Source organism: Giraffa tippelskirchi, chromosome 8, assembly GCF_054371585.1.
Source record: "Giraffa tippelskirchi isolate mGirTip1 chromosome 8, T2T-mGirTip1v1.2.pri, whole genome shotgun sequence".
Lineage (NCBI taxonomy): Eukaryota > Metazoa > Chordata > Mammalia > Artiodactyla > Giraffidae > Giraffa > Giraffa tippelskirchi.
In genome coordinates, this window is record NC_137282.1 from 132183242 (window position 1) to 132207439 (window position 24198).

The following is a 24198-nucleotide window of genomic DNA, read 5'->3' on the forward strand; positions in this document are numbered from 1 at the left end:
GCTACCTAATATTCCATGTACTAGATACAGTATATCTTGCTTAACCATACTCTATTGGGAGACATTTCAGTTGTTCCAGTTTTCCTTCACTGTACATGACTATCATCACGGACAAAGTTTTCCCTACATCTAGAATTACTTAAATTAGGATACAGCCTGGAAAGTGGGATGACCAAAGCAAAGGGTCAGAATATTCTGGAGCCATTTGATTTGACACCTTTAGCCAAGATGCTTTCTGAAGGGAGAATTTGTCACATGGCAAGGTCATCAACAGGCAAGAACACACCCATTTAGATCCACTACTATCATGTAGGGGCACCACTCTCTCTCTTTTTGTTTCTTGGCCACACCACACAGCATGCGGGGTCTTAGTTCCCTGACTAGGGATCAAACCCTCATCCCCTGCAGTGGAAGTGGAGTCTTAACCACTGGACCGCAAAGGAAGTCCCTGTTAGATATCTTTTTATATGTCTAAGTCATGTTACCTTTTGCAGACTGTTCTTTTTTGGCTGCTGGTCCCCTTTCCAACAGCACTGTCATTTCCTTCTGGGAGGTCACCTCTCCCCCAGTGCAAATCCAGGAGCCAACCTGACTGACTTGGAGCATGGAAACCAGAGTCTGGCCTGACCATTCCAACCATGCCATCCGTCCTCCTGCTCAGCCCTTGGGCACTTTGTCAGTTGCTGCTCATTCCCAAAACTAGTTTTCCAGCCTTTCTGATGAGTCTATGGGTTCCCAACCTTCTTCCAATAAATTCCTTTGCCTTATATTGGACAATCTGTTTCCGTTGCTAACAGAACCTTGAAAATATTGATACCTTGCCAACTTACTGTTTTTCAAATTGCAAGTCAGGACGCTTTACTGGGTCATGAAGTCATGAAGCTAATCTTGACAAGCATTTTTAAAAAATGAAACAACAGAATTAAAAAGATAAGTAAAGGGAAGTATTGTCTAGTTAATGAAACTTGTTTGTTTTATGTATATATATGTGTGTGTGTGTGCATAAGAAATAGGTTAAAATGAAGACATTTCTAATTTTGAAAAACACTGCCCTTATTGAACTTGAGTAATTTGAGAATAAAGAATAATTAAGAGCAATCTCTCCTAGATGTATTATCTATTTCTCCCCACATCTTTAGTACTCAGGAAAATGTACTTCCTTTCCAAGAGAACAGTATATTTCAAGGTCCACTGACTATATTCTCTCTATTAACAGCTTGACATCTCCACCCACCCTTTACTTGATGATATTTAACAATAACAGACATCTTTTCCTCTTGGTCTTTAAATTTCTGTTAATGGCACCAATATTCTGCCACCCACCTAGGCTGAAATATCCCGCAGTAGTCTAGTCCTTGAACACTCCTCCATTCATTTACTGACTACCTACTGTATCCCAGAAGGATAGAAGACGAGAGAGCAGCAAACGATAACACGTGGCCACATACTTCATCTTTGAAGTTCACATGGTACCTAACAGGGAAGAGCAGAGTGATTTCACGGTGCCAGTGACTCTTCATACCTTCCTACCAAATAACTACTAGGTTCTGTTGCTTCTACCTTCAAAATATTTTGCCAAATCGCCCCCTTGTTTCCATTCCTACTGCGTCACCCTAGTTTCAATCCTTTTTATTTTGTGTAGGCTCTCTCTTGCCTACTGCCCTACTGAAATCTATTCTGATCATGTCACTTCTTTGCTCACAAGTTTTCAACGATGGACGTTCCTGGTGGTCTAGTGGTTAAGAATCCGCCTGCCGATGCAGGGGACACGGGCTTGGTCCCCGGTCCAGGAAGATTTCACAAGCCATGGGGCAACGAATCCCATGCACCACAACTAGTGAGCCCTTGTACCTAGAGCCTGTGCTCCCAACAGAAGATACCACAGTGAGAAGCCCGTGCACCGTAATGAAGAGAAGCTCCCACTCGCCACAACTACAGAAAGCCCGTGAGCAGCAACAAAACCCCAGCACAGCCTAAGGCTTCAGTGGCTTCCCATTACCTCCTAAATGAGTGCAAACTCCCCAACCCAACATTGTTGATTGGGCTTGTCCACCATTACCCCAAAGTTTCTTTCTAGCTGCATGTCCACTAACCCACAGTCCACAAGGCCCTCTCTTCCCAACCACATATCTGTGTGAGGCCTGATTTTCTTCATATAAATCAATCAAAACAACATATTGAAACAGAGTGAAGTGGGAGCAGATATGAGAACCCAGCTATCTTCTATTAAGCCGGGCATTAAAGAGATTTTTGAAAAATGTAAAACAAGGCCACACTGCAAATTTTTTTGTTTTGGAAAATACAGTTATTATCTTATAAAAAATATGACGCTATGTTAACATGCAATGACTTTTACTGTTACTTTAAAGGAATTAATAAATATTTTTAAAATTTTTCACTTAACACTTTTTATTAGAAGTCAAATGTCAGTAGCCACCACTTTGAAAACCAAAAACTCTTTAGGATTCTAAGTCATTTTTAAAGGTGTAAAGTGATCCTGAGATCAGAAAGTTTGAGAACTGCTGCCTGAGATCTAACAAGTCAGTTAAAACAGACATGGGGTCTCTGAAATGCCCCAGTCTTCCCCTCTTACTCATATTTTTTAACTCCCTGGCCCAGTCTATTGCTGGAGTTTTTAAACCATTAAAAAAAATAAGTAGTGGTAATAGCAAGAGACATTACTTTGCCAACAAAGGTCCGTCTAGTCAAAGCTATGGTTTTTCCAGTAGTCATGCATGGATGTGAGAGTTGGACTATAAAGAAGGCTGAGCACTGAAGAATTGATGCTTTTGAACTGTGGTGTTGGAGAAGACTCTTGAGAGCCCCTTGGACTGCAAGGAGATCAAACCAGTCAATCCTAAGGAAATCAACCCTGAATATTCATTGGAAGGACTGATGCTGAAACTGAACCTCCAATACTTTGGGCACCTGATTCGAAGAGCCGACTCATTAGAAAAGACCCTGATGCTGGGAAAGATAGAAGGCGGGAGGGGAAGGGGAAGACAGAGGATGAGATGGTTGGATCGCATCACTGACTCGATGGACATGAGTTTGAGCAAGCTCCGGGAGCTGATGAAGGACAGGGAAGACTGGCGTGCTGCAGTCCATGGGGTCGCAAAGAGACACGACTGAGCAACTGAACAACAATATGAAGAATAATTATTATTACAGAAATAATAGTGACTGTAGAAACAGTCATTAGTTGTACTAGAATCAATAATAATATAAAGACTAAATAAGCCTGGGGACTTCCCTGGGGATCCAGTGTTGAGGACTCTGCACCTCCACAGCAGGAGGCATGAGTTCCATCCCTGGTTGGGAACTAAGATCCCATAAGTCATGCAGGGTGGTCAAAAACAACAACAACAAACAGAATAGGGACTTCCCTGGTGGTCCAGTGGCTAAGACGCAGGGGGCCCCAGGTTCGATCCCTGGTCAGGGAATTAGATCCCACACACTGCCACTAAGAGTTCGCTTGCCTCAACTAAAGATCTCGTGTGTTCAGAAAGATGGTAACAACAGCCCTATATGCAAGACAGCAAAAGAGACACAGATGTAAAGAACAGACTTTTGGACTCTGTGGGAGAAGGTGAGAGTGGGATGATTTGAGGGAACAACACTGAAACATGTGTATCACCATATGTGAAATAGATTGCCAGTCCAAGTTCGATACATGAAATAGGGCACTCAAAGCAGGTATGCTGGGACAACCCAGACGGATGGGACGGGGAGGGAGGTGGGAGGGGGGTTCTGGCCAGGGGGACACATGTATACCAGTGGCTGATTCATATCAGTGCATGGCAAAAAACACCACAATATTGTAATTGGTCTTCAATTAAATTAATTAATTAAAAAAAAAAGATCCCGTGTGTCGCAACTAAGATTTGGTGCAGCCAAATAAATAAATAAATAAATAAATATATATATATATAAAGAATAAATAAGCCTAATAATTGCCATAGGCTTTCAGTTAAAAAAAAAACAAACTCAAATATTCAGAGAGGAAAAAGATACAGAAACAACCATCATTGAAAACTGCTCCTGAATATCTTCCTATCAAGGCCACACCTCTTTCATTTTCTCAAATGGCACCTATGCGGAGACATTCCTGGTAAATCCATCCACAAGAAACTGTTCCTTCCTCCAGATTCCCACAGCACTGTCACTCCAACCTTTCCTGCCAGCCAGGAAACCAGTAAGAGTCCGTAAATGAATGCATACTGAATTCCTAAATATGCACATTGAACTATCACAGATTCAGTACTGTCCACTGGAGGAGGTCCCAAACAGCCTCAGAAAACCACATACATGGATTTCATACGATGTGAGCCCTTCCCTAAACTCAGCATAATGTTCCACCAAAGACGTGGCCATCTGTCTCAATGAAAACAGCTATGCTGGAGATCCTTAGATGATGTCCAAGCCATGCACACTGTGTTTTATGAGCAGTTTAAGGAGACCTTAATAGTAATGTTGATGTGTTTTGCTTTTACACTGACTGTGAACCCAACACAGCACAAAACGTGGCTCTAGGGCTTCTCTGGTGGCTCGGGAGTAAAAGAATCCACCTGTCAAATGCAGGAGACGGGGTCCATCCCTGGGTCAGGAAGATCCCACATGCCGCCAATGAGGAGCTAAGCCCATGCGTCATAGCTATTGAGTCTGAGCTCTCGATCCTGGGGATGTAACTACTGAGCCCTCACACCATAACTACTGAAAAACTCGTGCCCTATAGCCCATGCTCCACGACAGGAGAAGCCACCACAATGACAAGCCCCTGCACCACCACTAGAGAGCAGCCCCCGCTCTCCACAACTGGAAAAAATCCTGCGCAACAATGAAGACCCAGGACAACCAAAAGTGAAATCAACAATAAAAATAAATAAAATATGGTTCTACTGTAAATGAGGAATGGACAAGCCCTCTGAGGCTTACAGATATTGCTGGAGGGACATGCCAGGTGGCTGGGCCACGAGTCCTACATCTACGCAGTCCTGTCCTCTGGGCAGGGTGCGTGGCTGCCACCCTGGGCTGGGGCTGCTGCCCATCCTGGGGTGGAGTATCTGGCAGGTGAAGGTTGCAGGCCCAGCACCACCACCAACCCCAGAGGTGTGCCTTTGCAGCCACTGTCCTGGTGCCACACCCCTGCCAAGGAGAGAAAGGAAAATAGCGGGGAGGGGAGGGAGCTGGAAGAAAAGCTTGTTTGCACCATGTTGCAGTTAGGGCGGCTGTGGTCTGGCTGATTCATCCAGGGCTCCCCAGAAAGGTCAGGGCCCCAGCCCCACCTAGCAGAGCTCACAACGCCACCACCCACCCCTGCTTCCTGGGTAGCTGCAACACCTGACCTGCCTGCTGGGGCAGGGCGGGGCCCTCCTGGTTCCTTCCCTGTCATCTTGCTTGGCTTAGGGGACAAGCCTGCAGCTCCAGCCAGGAGCACTGAAGGATAAGGGAGGCTTTGGGATACACAGAGGCAGCTCAGGGGCCTACCTGCTTGCTCTCCCCCGTCCTAATGCTGTGTTCAGGATGTCTCGACAGGGAACCTGGGGTCCACTCACACTCCTTGGTGGGAGTGTCCTCCTAAGTGCACACACACACACACACACACACACAGCATGCATGAAAGGTCTGACTCCAGTATGGCTGAGTTCCTTCGCTGTTCACCTGAAACTATCACAACATGGTTAATCGGCTATACCCCAATACAAACTTTTTAAACTTTCTTTTTTTAATTAAAAAATATAAAGAGAAGTCTGACTCCAGTCAGAGTTCTTTCAGCCACTGGGCTCTCAACACTGACTGGCTGTATGATCTCGAGCAAGTTATTTAACCTCTGTGCCTCAGTTTCTCTATCTGCAAAATAAGGAAACCTCAGAGGATTCTTGTGAGGAATAAATGAGAAACAAATTAATAAATATCCACATTTATTATAAATTTACATGAGCTTCCCAGGTGACACAGTGGTAAAGAGTCCACGTGCCAATGCAGGAGATGCAAGAGATGCGGGTTCAATCCCTGGGTTGGGAAGATCCTTGGAGGAGGAAATGGCAACTCACTCCTGTATTCTTGCCTGGAGAGTCCCATGGACAAAGGAGCCTGGTTGCAAATAGTTGGATACGACTGAGCACACACACACAGCACACTGTAAATTTATTTACACATGGTACATATTATACATAGGCACTTCCCACAGTCCCCAGCACATGGAAATATTGTGCAAACATGTGCTCTATTATCCCAACATCTTCGCTGCCACCTGTCTGCAAAGAAATGAGGGTTCAGAGAAAATCCACACAATAGACTCCTACAAGAAATACCCAGCTCTTAGGAGCGCCAAGTGAGGTGAAGCAAGGGACATGCAAGACTTCTGAGGACCACCCAGGAGGCACCAAGCTCATGTCCAGTGGCTATAAAGAGAGTTTTGAGTTAGAACCCAAGAGGTTGGGCCCTGGGCAGAAAAAAACTCTTGTTTCCTTGGAGACCAAGAGACCCAACAGAAAGAACTCTGCCTGGTCCTAGAGGCAGAATTCTAAGAAAAGATGGTGGCCACCCCTAAAACCAGCAGGTACCAGCTGACTGGAAAGAAAAAGAGAGTGGAAACCATTTGAATGTTCTACACTCTGGCCTACGCTCAGCCACCCAGTACATCTGAGAGTGCGTAACCCTAAGATCCCCGCTCGCTGTGATGAAAATAGATTCCACCTCTGAACAATCTCCCGGTCTGTGGTTCTGTAGTAGATCCTGCTTAGAGAAAAGGGAACAGGGCTGGAAGGAAAGCAAAAAGCAGTCCTGACCCCCTGGGAACGTGTGTAGGGAGGAAACTAACACTCTTCCCTCCATAATCCAAAAACAGCTTGTGATATCCACTTGCCAGGGGGGAGTAAATCCTCCCCGGGGTCTTATTCCAGGCTGTTTCCTCAGCACCCAGCAGAGTCAACTTAATAAACAGGAGCTTAGGAAGAAGAGCCTGTGAAGAGCTGAGAGATGCCTTCTGGGGGACAGGCCGCCTGGGTGGGAGTGCCCTCTATACCCCAGCCTCCCGTCCCCTGGCCTGTCCTCTCCTCCTCCCACAGCCTCTAACACCCCCAGCTGGAGCCCAAGCTCTGCATCTGTTGGAGGCCCTGCTCCTGGCTTCCTTTCCCAGAACTCGGGGGCCCCCAGGGGAGGGGCTGGGAGGTGCAGCCTAGAGGGGAGAGGACAGAGAAGAGGAGGCAGGACGAGCTGGAGCAGACAGTGGGGGGCCAGAACTGGGAGTTTCTGGGACAGTCCCAATTTCAAGTATTCTGTCCAACGGTCTGACCACAGGCCAGAACTGTGGGCCGATTTTTATTCTAGAAAAGAGGATGAGATGAAGTCATCGGTGGGATGGCGAGGAAAGATACCAGGGCTGCCCCCTCATTGCTGGATGGCCCCCACGCCCAGTCCCTGGAGCTCAGGCTGGGGGATGATCGTGAGGATGATATAATGGTGACAGAAGTATTGCGTGTAAGGGTGTATGACCTGCTTGGTAGTTGGCAGGGGTTTGAGCGTATTATCTCCTAAGCCTGGTGCAGAGTGTGGGCCCGGAAGCCTCAGCCCCTTACTCTGTGTAACCACTTTGTGCCCCGGCTTCCTCGTCTACATAAAGGCATCACGGGGACTTCCCTGGTGGTCCAGTGGTTAAGAATCCCCCTGCCAATGCGGGGGATACGAGTTCCATCCCTGGTCTGGCAAAACTCCACGCACCACAGGGCACCTTAGCTTGTATGCCACAAACACTGAAGCCCAGGCACTCGAAAGCCCACACTCCGCAACAAGAGAAGCCACCACAAGAGGCTCGCGCACCGCAACTAGAGAGTAGCCCCCAGCTCCCCATCTGCCCCCCTTCCCCCCGCCGCAACCTGACCCAGGAGCAGCAGCAAATACTCAGTGCAGCCAAAAAGAACAAGAAAGGCATCATGATAGTATGATCCTCATAAAGCTGTTACGAGGACACAAAAAGATCCAATCTGGATATTATAAAGCACTCAGGAGTGTCAGGACAATTAATCCACACAATGACTCGGTGAGGAAGGGGCTACCGTTACGCCCACTTGACAGGTAAGGAGACAGTTTCACACAGCCAGGAAGAGGCCAAGCTAGGACTCAAACCCGGGTGGTTTCTGTCTTGAGTCCACGCTCTCTGAGCCACTCCATGAGAGAAAGTATGGGTTAGGTGGTCACGTGCACAAATCTGACAAGCCAAGGGCCAGGACAGATTTCCAGCTCAGAAACTGTCCTGCCCCCTAACCCTGGGTGCCTTGCCTTGCTCCTTGTATACCATGGACCTCCTGCCTCACAGGGTGGTGGTGAGGGGTGGGGAGTGCTTGCAACAGGCCAGTTAAGGCCTCTCTCTGCGGGTGTGGCCTCCATGGCGCCCCCTGGCCACGGGGCCTGTAACTGCACTGTCTGCCCTGGCACACGCTGGTGGGGGGGGCGGGACCCCAGTGGTTCTGGGCCTTTCTAAGGGTCTGAGAGACTAGAACGCAGATCTGGGCCAACAAACCAGGCACCAGGCAACCTCTCTGCTGCTCCCTCCTTCCTAGGGACAACGCCTGGGCCCCAGCTGGCTCTCCTTAGGAGTGGCTCTCCTAGGGTGGTTCTAAGCAGGGTGGGAGAACTGGTTAGGTTGCTGAGGGCAAATAGTTTCTGAGAGGCGCGGTTTTGGAGGACTTTAAAAAAAGATGACATGATGCGGGTGTCATGCCCTTGAAGGCTATGAAAGGCCATGCTCACAACGGCTGCTGGGCTTGCCCTCAGCTCCTAACGTGGGTCCTTCTATCTTCAGGACAAAGGAAGACCAGGGGAGAGGAAAGAGGAGGCGAGGGAGGGCATCCCTGACCTGGGAAGGGAGCCTATCCCCGGGGCGCAGGAGAGCCACGAGGAGACCTGCGAGCACATTTCATGGGGACGGTGCTGGGTCACAAGTGGCTCTCTGGGCCCTGATGTGTTCACAGCTGGGGATGGGGTCTGGGAAAGGCCCAGGAAACCAAGCCGGTAGCTGAAGGACCAGGTGGCGCTCTTCAGCCCATCCTGCAGCCTTGGAGCCACGCGCTGGGCAACAGCGCTCCCTGGTGGACACATGGGGAAGTAAGTGAAGTGCAAGTCATTCATTCGTATCGGACTCTTTGCGACTCCATGGACTGTAGCCCGCCAGGCTCCTCTGTCCATGGGATTCTCCAGGCAAAAATAACTGGAGTGGGGAGCCGTTCCTTTCTCCAGGGGATCTTCCCAACCCAGGGATCGAACCTAGGTCTCCCGTATTGCAGGCGGATTCATCTGAGCCACCAGGAAAGCCCAAGAATACTGGAGTGGTAGCCTATCCCTTCTTCCAGGGGCTTTCCGACCCAGGAATCCAGCTGGGGACTCCTGCACTGCAGGCGGATTCTTTACCAGCTGAGCTACCAGGGAAGCCCTGGGGAAGTAAGCCAGTCAGTAATCGCCTGGGAGGCCTAGAGGCTTAGAGGGGGTTTGAGGGCTTCCCCTGGCAGAAGCCCCACCTGAGCATGTGCTCTAGGCGACCCTAGATGAGGAACTCACTTCTGCAGAAATAGATTAGGCAATTATTTGTTAGAAAGTGTTTATGCTTTGTGGAAATCTGCCTCTACCGGCCCCCTACCTGGGGACTTCCAAAGGCAACCTTTCAAATGTCTGAACACAGCTACAATAACCCTCCTAAATCATCTCCCCATTTGCCTCAAACTTCCAGAGTTGTTTAGCAACCACTTAATCTTTCTTTCCTTTCCCTCAGTTATACAGTTGTCTTCTTTCTTTTTGGCTGCACCGAGGCCTGTGGGATCTTAGTTGTTCCTCGGACCAGGGATTGACTCTAGGCCCTTGGCAGTGAGAGCACCGAGTCCTACCCACTGGACCACCAGGGAATTCCATCCTTTTTAGTATTAACTTCCAGAGAATCCCTCTTCCAACTCTATATGCAGGCCACCCCTCTCCCCACACTAGGAGAACCATTTCAAAACATTTTTGGATTAGGACTTCCCTAGTGGTCCAGCGGTTAAGACATCCAAGTTTCCACACCAGGGGGAACAGGTTCAATTCCTGGTCAGGCAGCTAAGATCTCTGCATGCCATGCAGCTCAGCAAACAACAACAATAACAAAAAAAACCCTTGAGATCTCAACCTCCTACTGTGCAGGGTCTGAGGTGTTCAGGAAGTTGATGCTCTGATCTGAGGATTAAACAGACATCTAGAGCACAGGCTCTGAAATCAGACCAGGGTTCAAATCTGGGTTCTGCCACTTACTAGCTCAGGCAAGCTTCTAAGCCTTTCTGAACTGCAGTTTCTTCATCTGTAAATTGGGACTAGAAGCATTTACTAGCTGGCATTATGGTGAATGTGAAATGAGATAAGGCAGGTAGAACAGCTCCTGGCAACATCATCCAGCTCCTAAGCAGCCGCTATAACCACATTTTCTAGTATTTGGGGCTGTAGGCAGTGCTGTGGGCAAGAGTAAGGTGAAAGGGCAGAAGAGAAAAGACTTTGTGGAGTTAGTTAACCAACTAACACAAATCCCAGCTCAAAATCAACAAACGAGTACCGCGTTGCAACCCCATTTCCGGGGAGTCTCTGACCACCTCCGCATTTCCCCCACCCACCTACACACACACACACACACACACACACACACACACACAGTAGAGGGGCAGGTCTTCACACACACACACACACACACAGAGTACAGGGGCAGGCCTTGACACACACACACACAGTACAGGGGCCTTGACACACACACACACACACACACACACACACAGAGTACAGGGGCAGGCCTTGACACACACACACACAGTACAGGGGCCTTGACACACACACACACACACACACAGTACAGGGGCAGGCCTTGACAGCTCTTTGAAACTCAGAGGGTTTAAAATTTAAATGTCTTTGAGGGCAAGAGAAACACACCAAAACAAACACACCAGAGAAAGGGAAACTTGGCAGGGGCCCCAGAACTTTCCTCACCCCTAGCCCTCCCTAAACTTCCTCTTGTGGTTTCTCAAGAGTACAACCTGTTCTCAAGCAAAAGAACGGTGCCTGAAGCAGTGGGCTGGGGCATGCCAAGGCTTCCATCACATCCCACCCTACAGGAGGAGGAGGGGGTGTGTGTGCAGAGGAGCAGCCTGGAGGTCCACACAGTTCTGATCTTCACATTCTGCTTACCTGTGATGGAGGTGTGACCACCCTCTACCGTCAACTCCCAGCATCAACACCCATCCCCCCAACCCACACCCCCCCTCTCAGACACTAGAGCTACTCTGACTGCACGCAGAGAGGGACAGCCTCTGGGCCCCCCCAGATCTGTTTAGAGGTCTCATGTGAGAAATCTAGTTTCAGAAAGGTAATGGAAAAACAGCAGGAATCCATGGAGCCTCTGCCCTGTGGACTGGCTGGCATCATGGGCAAGTCCCAGTCTGCCTAGAGGAACACGTCTCAGATGTGCAGATGCAGTTTTGAGACGCAGCTTTGGGATGCAGCAGCTGTGAGGAAGAAAGGTGTGCATCTTAAGATTGCTTAAGTTCACTCCCTGACCATCTTCCTTACTCAGCTACCAAGCTGGGGTCCAGAATATGAAGGTTTCTGCTCTTCTTAAAGATTCCCAACAAAAGAAGTGTCTTGGTTTCCCATCTCCCTAGATTTTGGCACATCACCTCCATGCATCTTTCCTGCATCAAACCTTGGTTTATTCCTTTTTGTGAGTGAAGCTTACTTAGGAGAAAACACACACACACACACACACACACACAGGGTCATTAGGAAGGGATACCAGCTCTGCGTAGTCCCCACAACATTGATCCAGGCCTGCTGGGGCTCCCTGTAAACAGCTCCTGCACCCACACTCAGCTAACAAACTGCTCTCCTCTGCATCATTTGAGATACAGGACCATAGACTCCCTTTTGGAAATTCCTAAGCCCCTGGCTTAAGGGCACATTCCATGTGATCAGTCAAGGAGGTGGGCTAGCCCAATGGTTAAGAACAGCGCCTCCCAAGTCATGTAACCTGGGTTTAAATCCCAACCCTGTCCTCTTTGGAAAATTATCTCCCCCAGGCCCCTCATCTGTAAGATGGAATATCCATGGACAGAGGCGACTGGTGGGCTACAGTCCATGGGGTCGCAAAAAGGTTGGATATGACTTAGCGAGTAAACAACAAAGATGGAGATAATACTAGTGTTCACCTCACAGGACTGTTGGGAGGATTAAATAGGAGACATTACACCTAAAACATTTAGAAGAGTGCCTGACAGGCACTCTATATAAGCCTTAGCTAGTATTCTGAACCCTTGAGGGAAGGAAATGGGAAAGAGAAGGCACTTGGGACCATGGAGGTCATGGTCTCAAAGCCTGGGAAGAGACTGGGATCTTGGTGGAATCCTCAAGAGGTGCTTTTGATCCTAAATTCCAGGGGAATAGAAGCTCTGACTTGTTTGTCATTATGTCCCCATTATTTAGCCTGTGCAGATAGTGTGGTCTCAGCAGACAGCTGAATGAATTTATAAATTGTTGTGTCAGCCATCTCTCAAGTGAGCCTGGGAATTGAAAATGCAGAAGCAGCAGCAGGAGAACAATGGCAATCCACTTCTTTTCACTCACGTCTAGGGCCAAGGAGAACTGAGGTGGGTGGGGGCTTAGATTTGTTACAGGAAACAGTCTTAGCATCCAGGGATGGGGGGTGGGTACCCCAGGATTGTGTGTACTCATATCACCCCTGGGGTGGACTCTTCCTGCTGCACCTACTTGGGAATTTCTGGGGTCCTGGGAACCAGCCCAGAAACATGCCTTTCCCAGAATCCATCCTGTTCATTCCTATCTCTTCTTCGTATCTAGACAGCAGGGTTAAAGAGAGCAGCAACTGTTTCTGGGTCCCCATTGTTTCCCAATGCCCAACACCTCAGTCAGGGTTCAGTCCATCTCTGTAGAATGAGTAAGTTGCCCACAAAGACTTCCCACCACTTTTCTGCCTACTGACTTCCCATCATGGAGAACCCGACTTAAATGTCTTCTCTCTGAAGCTTTCCCAGCCACCCCAACTTGGCAGCCTTGTCTCTGTTGTTCTATGACTCAGCGAGATCACTGTGGATGAATAACACCACTGTACCCTCAGCATCCCAGCCAAATCCCAGACACACAGTAGGTGCTCAATGTTTGCAGATGAATACATTAAGGCTCCCCCAGTAACAGCAGCCAATGTCTTCAGTTATTCCTCTTGTTGACAAATTAAAAGACACAGAGGAGGCTAGAGCCATCACTTGTGTACTCACCAGACACCAGAGAGACCACCACTGGGAGACCCCTCTTTCCGGCCCTGTCCTCCGGCCTGCTCCCCCGGTCCTGGCTGGCAGGAGGACCCCAAGGCTCCCTGCCCACCCTAGTTCTGCCCTGCCTCCGCCTCCCAGCCCATCTCTGAGGTATGCAGAACGACGACAGACAGCCCAGTGAGGTCACTGGGCTTCCAGTTCAGCTTGGAGGGGGACTGTGCGGACACAGAGAAAGCTAAGAGCTTTGGGGGGCTTCTCTGCCCTTCAGGCACGTGCAACTCAAGAGAGAAAGTGAGTTGAGCTTTGAGAGACAACCGGGAGGTGATGAGACGCGGTGACCTCTTTAACCACTACCCCCCATCTCCGATCCCCCGCCAGTCTCGGCTTGGAGGTTCCAGGAAAGCGGGGTGTCGCTGACACCCATCTATCTTGGTTTCTCCAGCCCTCAAGCCTACCTTCTCGGCAGGTGAGCCCCCCGGAGCACCGACCGTGGCCGCACACACTCTCTCCCACCGCCTCTGGCTTCTGTCTCTGGGGAGGTGTGTGTGGGGGGGGGGGAGGTCGCCACCTCCAGCCTCGGGCAGGGGCGTGCACCCTTCCCCCAGGCGCCCAAACAGAACCAGCCTCCGCCGCCGCAGACGCGGCGTGTTTACAAAGTCGGCGCCTCGCCGCCAATCCCGAGTTTAAAGCTGGGCAGGAAGTGGGGAAGAGGGGGCGGGGGAGACAAAGGGGCTGGGTCCTCCGCTCAGCGAAGGTTTGGGCCCCAACTCCTCCCGGCGGCTCGCCCGGCGCCGCGACCCTGGCCCGCAGACCCCGCCCCACGCGTCCCACGCGCCCCAGGTGAGGGGGCGATGGGGGTGCCCTCCAGGCACAGGTGCTCCCGGCGGGCAGGCGCGGCGCAGGTTTCCAGACATCGGCCTCTGAGCGTTTTCCACTCATCCTTTCGCTACGCAGGAAATAAACAACACTGGCCGCTGCTTCTTGACCTCTTACTCTACGTCTGCACAGTCATGGACCCTTCGTCTGTATTAGCTCACCCCCCACCCCCCATCCATCTCATCCCATCCTAGTTTTACAAGAGAGGAAACTGAGGCACAGTGAAGTCAGGCAATGTATCCGAAGCCCCAGAGCTGGCGAGTTGTGGGGTTCAAATCCAGCCTCTGCGTCCTGCCAGACACCCGCAAACGGGGCGGTGCACGGAAGACCCCCCCCAATCCGGAGGGGGCTGACCCGCGAGCGAACCACAGAAAACCACAGGCACCGCGTGGACGCAACGGCCTGGGAGGGACACGGGCAAGCGACAGCCTCCAGCCAGCGACGCCTCCGGGCTCGCCCGCAAACACCTGCAGATTCATACAGGACGAGAGGGCAGCGTGATGCACCGGGACCCCGGGACTGGGTGTCTGTGATGGTCTCGTTCCAAGTGGGGCTGCAGGGACGCCAGCACAAAACAGGGTTTCCCCTCAGATTTCCCGCTCAGGAGAATCACCTGGAGACCTAAGAAGACAGATTCCCAGGCCCCTCTCCTAGAGAGCAAATCATGGGGACCCAGCGGGACCCCCCACAACCATCCAGGCAAGTTCGGAGCGTCCCAGGGATGTGCTTTTCATGAAAAAGCGATTTCATTTCAAAACAGGTGTGAAACCGTGGTTTCATTTTCCGGGGCAAACTTCCGGGGCTCACTGAACCCACCGCTCACAAAAGGTCACGTGAGCCGGGGTGGGGTCACCCTGCGGACCTCGCAGGGCCTCGGAAAGCTCCGCGGGGCGCCCGGCGCCCCGCCCCCTGGCTCCCGCCCCTCCCCGCCCCTTGACTACAAGTCCCGTCGTGCCCTGCACTCGCGCACACTACGCCAGGGCAAGATGGCCGACGCGGCGGCCACTGCCGGGGCTGCGGGCTCCGGAACGGTAAGGGCGGGAGGCAGGCGCGGGGCCGGAGCCGAGAGAGTCGGGGCATTCGGCAGCTTTCCCCCTACCCGGGCTACGAGCCCATACCAGAAATCCGGCCCCAGCCTGAGCCCTGCGTGGAGGAGGGTCTTTCAGGCCGTACGTGACTCCCCCCCCCCGCCCCCGCCATTCTCGAGACTCGGCGGCAGCCTCCAGTGTCGGTGGACCCGTGTACTGATTGGCTTGTTCTCTGTTGGTGGAGGGGTTGGGAACCCGGAACAGCTCCTGATTGGTCCAGTGAGGCCGTTTTCGCCTTCTTATTGGCCCGCTAAAGTTGGGAGGGATTCCCATTTCAAAATAATTTAGGTTTCCTACTTTTTCCTGTCCTCTTCTCAGCATCATGTGTTGTTTGCTGCTTTAACTCTCCTCGTTAGTGAAATGGTGTGGAGATGGGAAGAACGAGAGAGAGAGATCACTTTTTTTCTGGGAGATGGACACGAGTTCCAATCCCATCATGCATGTTTCTTCAGCTATATATTCTGAAGATCTGCTAAAATAGAAAAAACAGCCGCTTTGTGTTACTGTAATTGTTAAGTGTTAGGTAGGCAGAAAGGCTGTCTCCGAATTTAGAGCCCCTAGGATGCTCAGTTACTGTTCATTTGGCCAAGAGCTATAAATCCAAAGTACCGATAAGTATTTAGCAAAAGAAACTTGGCTTGCCGGTGACAGTATGTGAGCTCTGTAATTGCATCACTGTCCAGTGAATAAAAATGTTCTCTCTTTCTGGGCTGCTGGTTTACAGAGATCAGGAAGTAAACAGTCCACTAACCCTGCTGATAACTACCATCTGGCCCGGAGGCGAACTCTGCAGGTGGTGGTGAGCTCCCTGCTGACAGAGGCCGGGTTTGAGAGTGCTGAGAAAGCATCTGTGGAAACATTGACAGAGATGCTGCAGAGCTGTAAGTACCAGGAAACAATAGGAAACAGTAGGCCTTCTTCCAGTCAAACAACATCTGTTCTGTGTCCTGCATCATGATAGTGTTGGAAAGGTTTAAGAAAAGGAACGACATTGTTAAGCGACTAACAGGCTTTAGAATAAGCTAGACCTGGGTGTAAGTTCCCACTCTGCCACTTAATAGCTTGGGTCAACCACTAAACTTCCTGAACCTCAATTTCCTTATTTGTGAAAGGGGGTAATAATTTGCACATTTTGGAGTTTTGAGTATAATTGAGATATATGTGTAAAACAGTCAAAGCTGAAAATGTAAACCCTCAATGACTTGTAGGTGGTGTTATTATTACTGTTTGTTCTCTATGCTCAAAGAATTTACACTTTTATTGGAGAGTCAGGATTAAGCCCCATGAAATAGATGCCACACATTATATAATCAAATGCTGTATTATGTGATACAAAGAGTGAGGGTGGATAAGTTTTCGAAAATGGAAAAAAAAAAAGCACCACTGCTTTTAAAAGGAAGCATCTTGAGATTTAGGAGCCTAGGATAGTCTCACATAGGCTTGTGCATAGTCACTTTATTTCCCTCTTTGGGCCTTGGGTAGGGAAGGGAAGGATAAGATGAGGGATGGGGCATTAAGGTGTTTTCGGAGGAATCAGCCCTGTGAATGGAAGAGAGAGAAAGGTTTAGGCAGAGAGGGAAAAGTTCAAAGAATTGGCCAGCTCAGCAGGGAGCCCTGGAGCAATTATTGCCCATCAGAGTATCTGACATCAGGCCCCCAAAGCACTGCCTTTGTAGTCTTGATCAGTCATGGATGTGGGCTGCCCCAGGAACGGTGTGATCTGGGGTGAGATGACTCTGCAGCTGATGTTTGGGACTTCAAAATACCAAATGTTTTCCTAAAGCAGCTATCTCAAGCCCCTTTAGATTCTTAAATATTGAGGGTCCTAAGGAATTTTGTATACATGGGCTTTTTTTTTTTTCTTAATGATATTCTCTTTTTAAAAAAAATTTAACTTTTTTGAGGGGGGCCTGCTCTGGGTCTTTGTTGCTGCGTGCAGGCTTCCTCCAGATGCAGCGAGCAGGGACTACTCTAGTTGCAGTGCACAGGCTTCTCATTGCAGTGGCTTCTCTTGTTGCAGAGCACAGGCTCTCGGGTGCATGGGCTTCAGTAGTTGCAGAGTGTGGACTCAGTAGCTGTGGTACATGGACTTACTTGCCCTAGGGCATGTGGAATTTTCCTAGACCAGGGATTGAACTTGAATCCCCTGCATTGGCAGGTGGTTTTCTTAACCACTGGACCACCAGGGAAATCTCATCATGGGCTTTATATAGAGAGATTTTTGCCACATTAGAAAATGAAATTGAGAACATCTAAAACATAAGGAGGAGAAGGCAACGGCACCCTACTCTAGTACTCTTGCCTGGAAAATCCCATGGACAGAGGAGCCTGGTAGGCTGCAGTCCATGGGGTCGCTAAGGGTCGGACATGACTGAGCGACTTCACTTTCACTTGTCACTTTCATGCATTGGAGAAGGAAATGGCAACCCACTCCAGTGTTCTTGCCTAGAGAATCCCAGGGACGGGGGAGCCTGGTGGGCTGCCGTCTATGGGGTCACACAGAGTCGGACACGACTGAAGTGACTTAGCAGCAGCAGCAGCAAAACATCAGGATGCACACAGACACATTCCATTAGCCAGCAGAGCCATGATGTCATCACAGGTGACATAGCCTCTGGAAAACATGACAGAGAATGAGAGCAGAAAAAGTCAAAGTATGTCTCATTTTATTATGAAAATGCTTTTGACCTGTGGACTTGTCCACAGGCTTTTTGTGTTTGTGTAAAATGGAGCACAATTTTAGAATTTTCATGAAACTGCTCATCTACCTCTGAGGCCCATTCATGGAGCCTAGCTACATGTTTCCCCTTTCCCCTGAAGGACTTCAGAGCGACTGAAAAGAGGTTCAGCTTCAGGTAGAAGAAAAAAAATGACACCCAAATAATAAGACCTTTTTTTTTTTTGGTGGCACAACATACGTAACATAAAATTACCATTTTATTTATTTTTAAGCATTAAATTCAGTAGTGTTAAATATAGTCACAATGGAGTCAACCATCAGCATTACCCATTTTCAGAACTTTACTTTTTCATCGTTCTAAACAGTAACTCTGTCTCCATAAACAGCAGCCCCTCATCCCTCCTTCCTCCCAGCTCCTGGTAACCTCTAATCTATTTTTTGTCCCTCTGGATTTTCTTTTTTTCTATATACCTCATGTAAGTGGAATCTTAAGATGTTTGGTTGGCTTATTTGACTTAGCATGATGTTTTCAGAGTTCATTCATGGGCTTCTCTGGTGGTCCAGTGGTTAAGAATCTGCCTTCCAATGCAGGGACACGGGTTCAATCCCTGGTTCAAGAAGATTCCACATGCCGTGGGGCAGCTAAGGCCGTGAGCGCTAGAGCACGTGCTCCACAAGAAGACAAGCCACCACAGTGAGAAGCCCACGCTCCACAAGGAAGAGCGACCCCCACTCTCTGCAACTAGAGAAAGCCTATGCGTAGCAACAAAGACCCAGCACAGCCAAAAATTTAAAAATTAATATGTAAATAAATATTTTACAAAAACACAAGAAACCTAGATGGGAGGGACTTTGGAGAATAGATACATGTATATTATGACTGAGCCCCTTTGCTGTCCACCTGAAACTGTTACAATATTGTTAATTGTATTGGCTATACTCCAATATAAAATATAAAGTTAAGAAAAAAACCTGGAGAAGGCAATGGTACGCCACTCTAGTACTGTTTTGCCTCGAAAATCCCATGGACGGAGGAGCCTGGCAGGCTTCATTCCATGGGGTCACTGAGTCGGACACGACTGAGCGACTTCACTTTCACTTTTCATTTTCATGCATTGGAGAAGGAAATGGCAACCCATTCCAGTATTCTTGCCTGGAGAATCCCAGGGACAGGGGAGCCTGGTGGGCTGCCGTCTATGAGGTCGCAGAGAGTCGGACATGACTGAAGCGACTTAGCAGCAGCGGCAGCAGCAGCAGGATAGTTTCACTTTAGGAGATGATACAATATTTAGTAAAGAATAACTGTGCCTGCAGATTCCACTTTCAAAGGAATTTAATATTATTTACACAGTTGAGGAACAGATGATACATTTCTATTGGTTAGAAACTGATCTCTATAATAAAATAGATTTTAAATTCAAAAAAAAGAAAAAAACCAAAAAGCTCATGTATGTTGTATCTTATATCAGAACGTCATTCCTTTTGAAGGCTGAATAATATTCCATTGTAGGTACAGGCCACATTTTCTGGATCCATTCCTCTGTGGATGGGCATTGGGTTGTTTCTACCTTTTGGCTACTGTGAATGGTGCTGCTGTGAACATGCACATACAAGGATCTGTTTGAGTCCCTGTCTTCCTTTCACTTGGGTATATACCTAGGAGTGGAATTGCTGGCTCATATGATCGTTCTGTGTTTAACTGTTTGAGAACTGAGAACAAGACTTTCTGCTTTTGATCCTTCCTTAGACATTTCAGAAATTGGAAGGAGTGCCAAGTCTTACTGCGAGCACACAGCCAGGACCCAGCCTACACTGTCAGATATTGTGGTCACCCTTGTCGAGATGGGTGAGTATGTCTCCAGTTTCCATTTCTTCAGTGCAGCTGAGTTACAAACATGAGAAGGAGAGAAATCCCCAGAAGGCAGCCCGATCTGCTGAATGTCCTTGAATCTCCTCATGAGTCTCCTGGTTTGCGTTCAACTTGACAGAGTTATCAAAAGAGGGTTCCTCTGAACCCCTGTAAGAGACCTTTTAACTCTTTTGGGGGCTCTGTTGGAGCTTCCTTTGAGTGGCAGCAAAGCTCTTGAGTCGGGAGTTTAAACTGTTTCACCACAGCATTACTTCCCCTTCCATGTTTAGTGGCCTAGGCAGTGATTTTTGTTTTCCTGTTTCTTAGGTTTCAATGTGGACACTCTCCCTGCATATGCAAAACGATCTCAGAGGATGGTCATCACTGCCCGTAAGTGACTGTGAACTGAGATATCCAGTAGTGCTCAATTAATGCTGGTGGAGTGAATTAATTGAATAGGGTAGGGACTGGTATGTAGCTACTGCCTCACTGCAGCCTCCTTTCTATTATTTGGGGCTACCTACAGTGTAATCTTTATTTGGGCGAATTGAATTAGGTTGTGAAATTCACCCACCACAAAGGCAAACCATATCGATGCTACTTGAAAAATATGAGAGTTCTTGTTCCTGCTTAGATCAAGAGTCAGTAAACTATGGCCTATAGGCGTACTGTGGCCCACCACCTATTTTTGTAAATAAACCTTTGTTGGTACACAGCCATGTTTACTTATTATCTATGGTTATTTTCTTGCTATAATGGCAGGGTTCAGTAGTTGTGACAGGCTTGCGAAACCTAAAATATTTACTTTATGTCCCTTTATGCAAAAAGTTTGATGATCTCTGCCTTAGATACACTGAGCACCATAAACTGAGTTGGAGTAACTAGGTTGGGCTTATGGAACCTGGCGAGAATTCACTAGTTGTGTTTTTTTATCACTCTTTTCAGGCGGGCATCTTTTTAGGAATACCCTCAAAGCAGCAGTGGGAGATGCCGTTTTCAATCCCCTCCTTACTTAACTTTGCCTGGCTCAGTGTTTGTCTTTGTTACCTGGGTTCTTAAAAAGAGCGTGCAGCCCACCTGACTTGCTTAGTTCCTCAGCCCTCTTTTTTATTTAGTTAGCTTGTCACAGCCACCCACTTACCTATCTGAGAGGCATGTGGACAGATTGTTGTACATGGGAATGGCACCCCAGGTTGTGCAGAGGTTGGGGGGAGGGGTACCGTTTCAGGTCCTCAAGCCATCGAAGGCTTTTATTGGTAGAAGTACAAAGTGCCTATTGCCTAGAACACTAAGTTCCAGCATATTTTGAGAAAAGGAGGGTTGGGTTAGAGACGCCAGACCTCGGGTGGAAGAGTAACCAGTCATGACTCTGTTGCAGCTCCGGTGACCAATCAGCCAGTGACCCCCAAGGCCCTCACTGCAGGACAGAACCGACCCCACCCGCCACACATCCCCAGCCATTTCCCTGAGTTTCCCGACCCCCACACCTACATCAAAACTCCGGTGAGTGACAAGGCCACGCTAGAGGCTGTGACTGATGCAAAAGCAGACTCAATTCTACCTGGCTGTCATACTGGAGTCCAGAAGTTTGTTGGTAACAGGGTAGTTCAGGACTCAGAATGTCTCTCCACCAAAATGTCTCCAATTTGGCAAAGGAGAATTATCTTCTCCACTTTGCTGGCAAAAATAGAGTTAATGAAGAAATTGAAGCTGGCATAATTTTGCCTGTCCCATCCAGACACAAAAGTCAGTTCAGTTGCTCAGTCGTGTCTGATTCTTTGCGACTGCATGGGCTGCTGCACACCAGGCTTCCTTGTCCATCACCAACTCCCAGAGCTTGCTCAAACTCGCGTCCATCGAGTTGGTGATGCCATCCAACCATCTCATCCTCTCGTCCCTTTTCTCCCCCTGGCTTCGATCTTTCCCAGCATCAGGGTCTTTTCCAATGAGTCAGTTCTTTGCATCAGGTGGCCAAAGTATTGGAGTTTCAGCTTCAGCATCAGTCCTTCTAATGAATAATCAGGACTGATTTCCTTTAGGATGGACTAGTTGGATCTCCTTGCAGGCCAAGGGACTCTCAAGAGTCTTCTCCAACACCACAATTCAGAAGCATCTGTTCTTTGGCACTCAACTTTCTTTAATAGTCCAACTCTCACATCCATACATGACTACTGGAAAAACCATAGCTTTGACTAGACAGACCTTTATCGGCAAAGTAATGTCTCTGCTTTTTAATATGCTGTCTAGCTTGGTCATAGCTTTTCTTCCAAGGAGCAAGCATCTTTTAACTTCATGGCTGCAGTCACCATCTGCAGTGATTTTGGAGCCCAAGGAAATAGTCTCTCACTGTTTTCATTGTTTCCCCATCTATTTGCCATGAAGTGATGGGACCGGATGCCATGATCTTAGTTTTCTGAAAGTTGAGTTTTAAGCCAACTTTTTCACTCTCCTCTTTCACTTTCATCAAGAGTCTCTTTAGTTCTACTTCACTTTCTGCCATAAGGGTGGTGTCTTCTGCATATCTGAGAAATATTGATATTTCTCCTGGCAATCTTGATTCTAGCTTGTGCTTCATCCAGCCCGGCATTTCACATGATATACTCTGCATATAAGTTAAATAAACAGGGTGACAATATACAGCCTTAACGTGCTCCTCTCCCAATTTGAACCAATTTTTGTTCCACTTCCGGTTCTAACTGTTGGCTTCTTGACCTGCATACCGATTTCTCAGGAGGCAGGTCAGGTGGTCTGCTATTCCCGTCTCTTGAAGAATTTTCCCCAGTTCGTCGTGATACACACAGTCAAAGGCTTTGGCGTAGTCAGTAAAGCAGTAGATGTTTCTCTGGAACTCTCTTACTTTTTTGATGATCCAGCGGATGTTTGGCATTTTGATCTCTGGTTCCTCTACCTTTTCTAAATCCAGCTTGACTATCTGGAAGGTCATGGTTCACATACTGTTGAAGGCCTGGCTTGTAGAATTTTGAGCATTACTTTGCTGGCATGTGAGATGAGTGCAATTGTGCCGTAGTTTGAACATTCTTTGGCATTTCCTTTCTTTGGGATTGGAATGAAAACTGACCTTTTCCAGGCCTGTGTCCACTGCTAAGTTTTCCAGATTTGCTGGCATATTGAGTGTAGCACTTTCACAGCATCATCTTTTAGGATTTGAAATAGCTCAACTGGAATTCCATCATCTCCACTAGCTTTGTTCATAGTGATGCTTCCTAAGGCCCACTTGACTTTGAATTCCAGGATGTCTGGCTTTAGGTGAGGGATCATACCATTGTGGTTATCTGGGTCATGAGATCTTTTTTGTATAGTTCTTCTGTGTCTTCTTGCCATCACTTCTTAATATCTTATAGATACAAAAGTACCTAGCCACATAAAGAAAAGACCTATTCCACAAAACATTGGTAGTAATTCTTGGTTAGAGTGTAGCTAACTGTTGTTTTGTGTATGCTTTTCTGGGTTTTCCAGATTTTCCATAATAGGTAAAGAGTTCTTTTTGAAATCAGGGTAAAAGTTACTTAAAACATACTTGGCGGGACTTCCTTGGTGGTCCAGTGGTTAAGACCACTCTTCCACTGCAGGGGCACGAATTCAATCCCAGGTCGGGGAACTAAGATCCTGCATGCCATGTGGCACAGCCAAAAAAAACTTGGTAGTATGAAATGTAGCTTATCATAACTGTGAGCTTTGAGTCTATATGTGACAAGTATAGTTGTTCTCTGTGGTTTGATATATCCTGATTTGCTTTCTAGCAATTTCTCCTTCCCTTGGAAGGCATATGGTGGCTAGGAGTCTCCAGAGGCTGTTCCACTCACTTCCTGTGTCCCCGTGTCCTGGTGCAAATATGGCTACAATGCGAGGTTAGGGCAAGTTGTCCGGGAGATTTTTCCACACCTCAAGATATGGAGGGAAAGGAGCAAGTGGTCACCCACCACTGCAACACAAACATTGCCCTTGAGCAGTGGTTTCTGTATGAGTGTCCTAGGGCTGCTGTAACAAAGTGCCACACACTAGGTGGCTCAGAACAACAGAAATGCATTGTCTTACAGTTCCAGAGGCCTGAAGTCCAAAATCAAGGTGTCAGCGGGCTCCCTCTGAAATCTCTTCTCAGCCTTTGGTGGCTTCAGCCAGTTCATGGGGTCCTTTGGCTTGTAGATGTATTACTCCAATCTTCCATCTTCACATGGCCCTCTCTCTATATCTCCACCTTCACATGACCGTTTCTGTTAAGGACACCAGTCATGTGGCTTCATACTGCCCTACTGTATATAACCTTATGTTCACTGAGGGCATCTTGCCCTGACCCTACTTCCAAATACTGTAAGATCATATTCTGAGGCCCTCGAGGTTGGGACTTGGACATATCTTTCTTTAGAGTGCCACAATCAACCCGCAGCAGTCTCTTTT

At 48.3% G+C, this 24198-nt stretch overlaps 2 protein-coding genes across 17 annotated transcripts in view; one reads left to right on the forward strand and one right to left on the reverse strand.

Annotated features, from left to right (window-relative positions):
* CCND3 (cyclin D3) overlaps positions 1 to 13822 on the reverse strand; it is a 91965-nt gene extending 78143 nt beyond the window's left edge. For all 6 annotated transcript variants that reach the window (XM_081518659.1, XM_081518655.1, XM_081518657.1 and 3 more), the window contains exon 1: positions 13745 to 13822. The gene's annotated coding sequence lies outside the window, so the exon portion shown is untranslated. The remainder of the gene's footprint in view (positions 1 to 13744) is intronic.
* A 1311-nt stretch (positions 13823 to 15133) lies between these two features.
* Positions 15134 to 24198, forward strand: part of TAF8 (TATA-box binding protein associated factor 8) — a 29802-nt gene continuing 20737 nt past the window's right edge. For all 11 annotated transcript variants that reach the window (XR_014061822.1, XR_014061824.1, XR_014061820.1 and 8 more), the window contains exons 1-5: positions 15134 to 15196; positions 15978 to 16134; positions 19681 to 19779; positions 20110 to 20172; positions 21161 to 21285. Coding sequence is in view for 6 of the 11 variants with exons in the window: in XM_081518664.1 (XP_081374790.1) it covers positions 15152 to 15196; positions 15978 to 16134; positions 19681 to 19779; positions 20110 to 20172; positions 21161 to 21285 (489 nt within the window). In the remaining 5 variants the exon portion in view is untranslated. The remainder of the gene's footprint in view (positions 15197 to 15977; positions 16135 to 19680; positions 19780 to 20109; positions 20173 to 21160; positions 21286 to 24198) is intronic.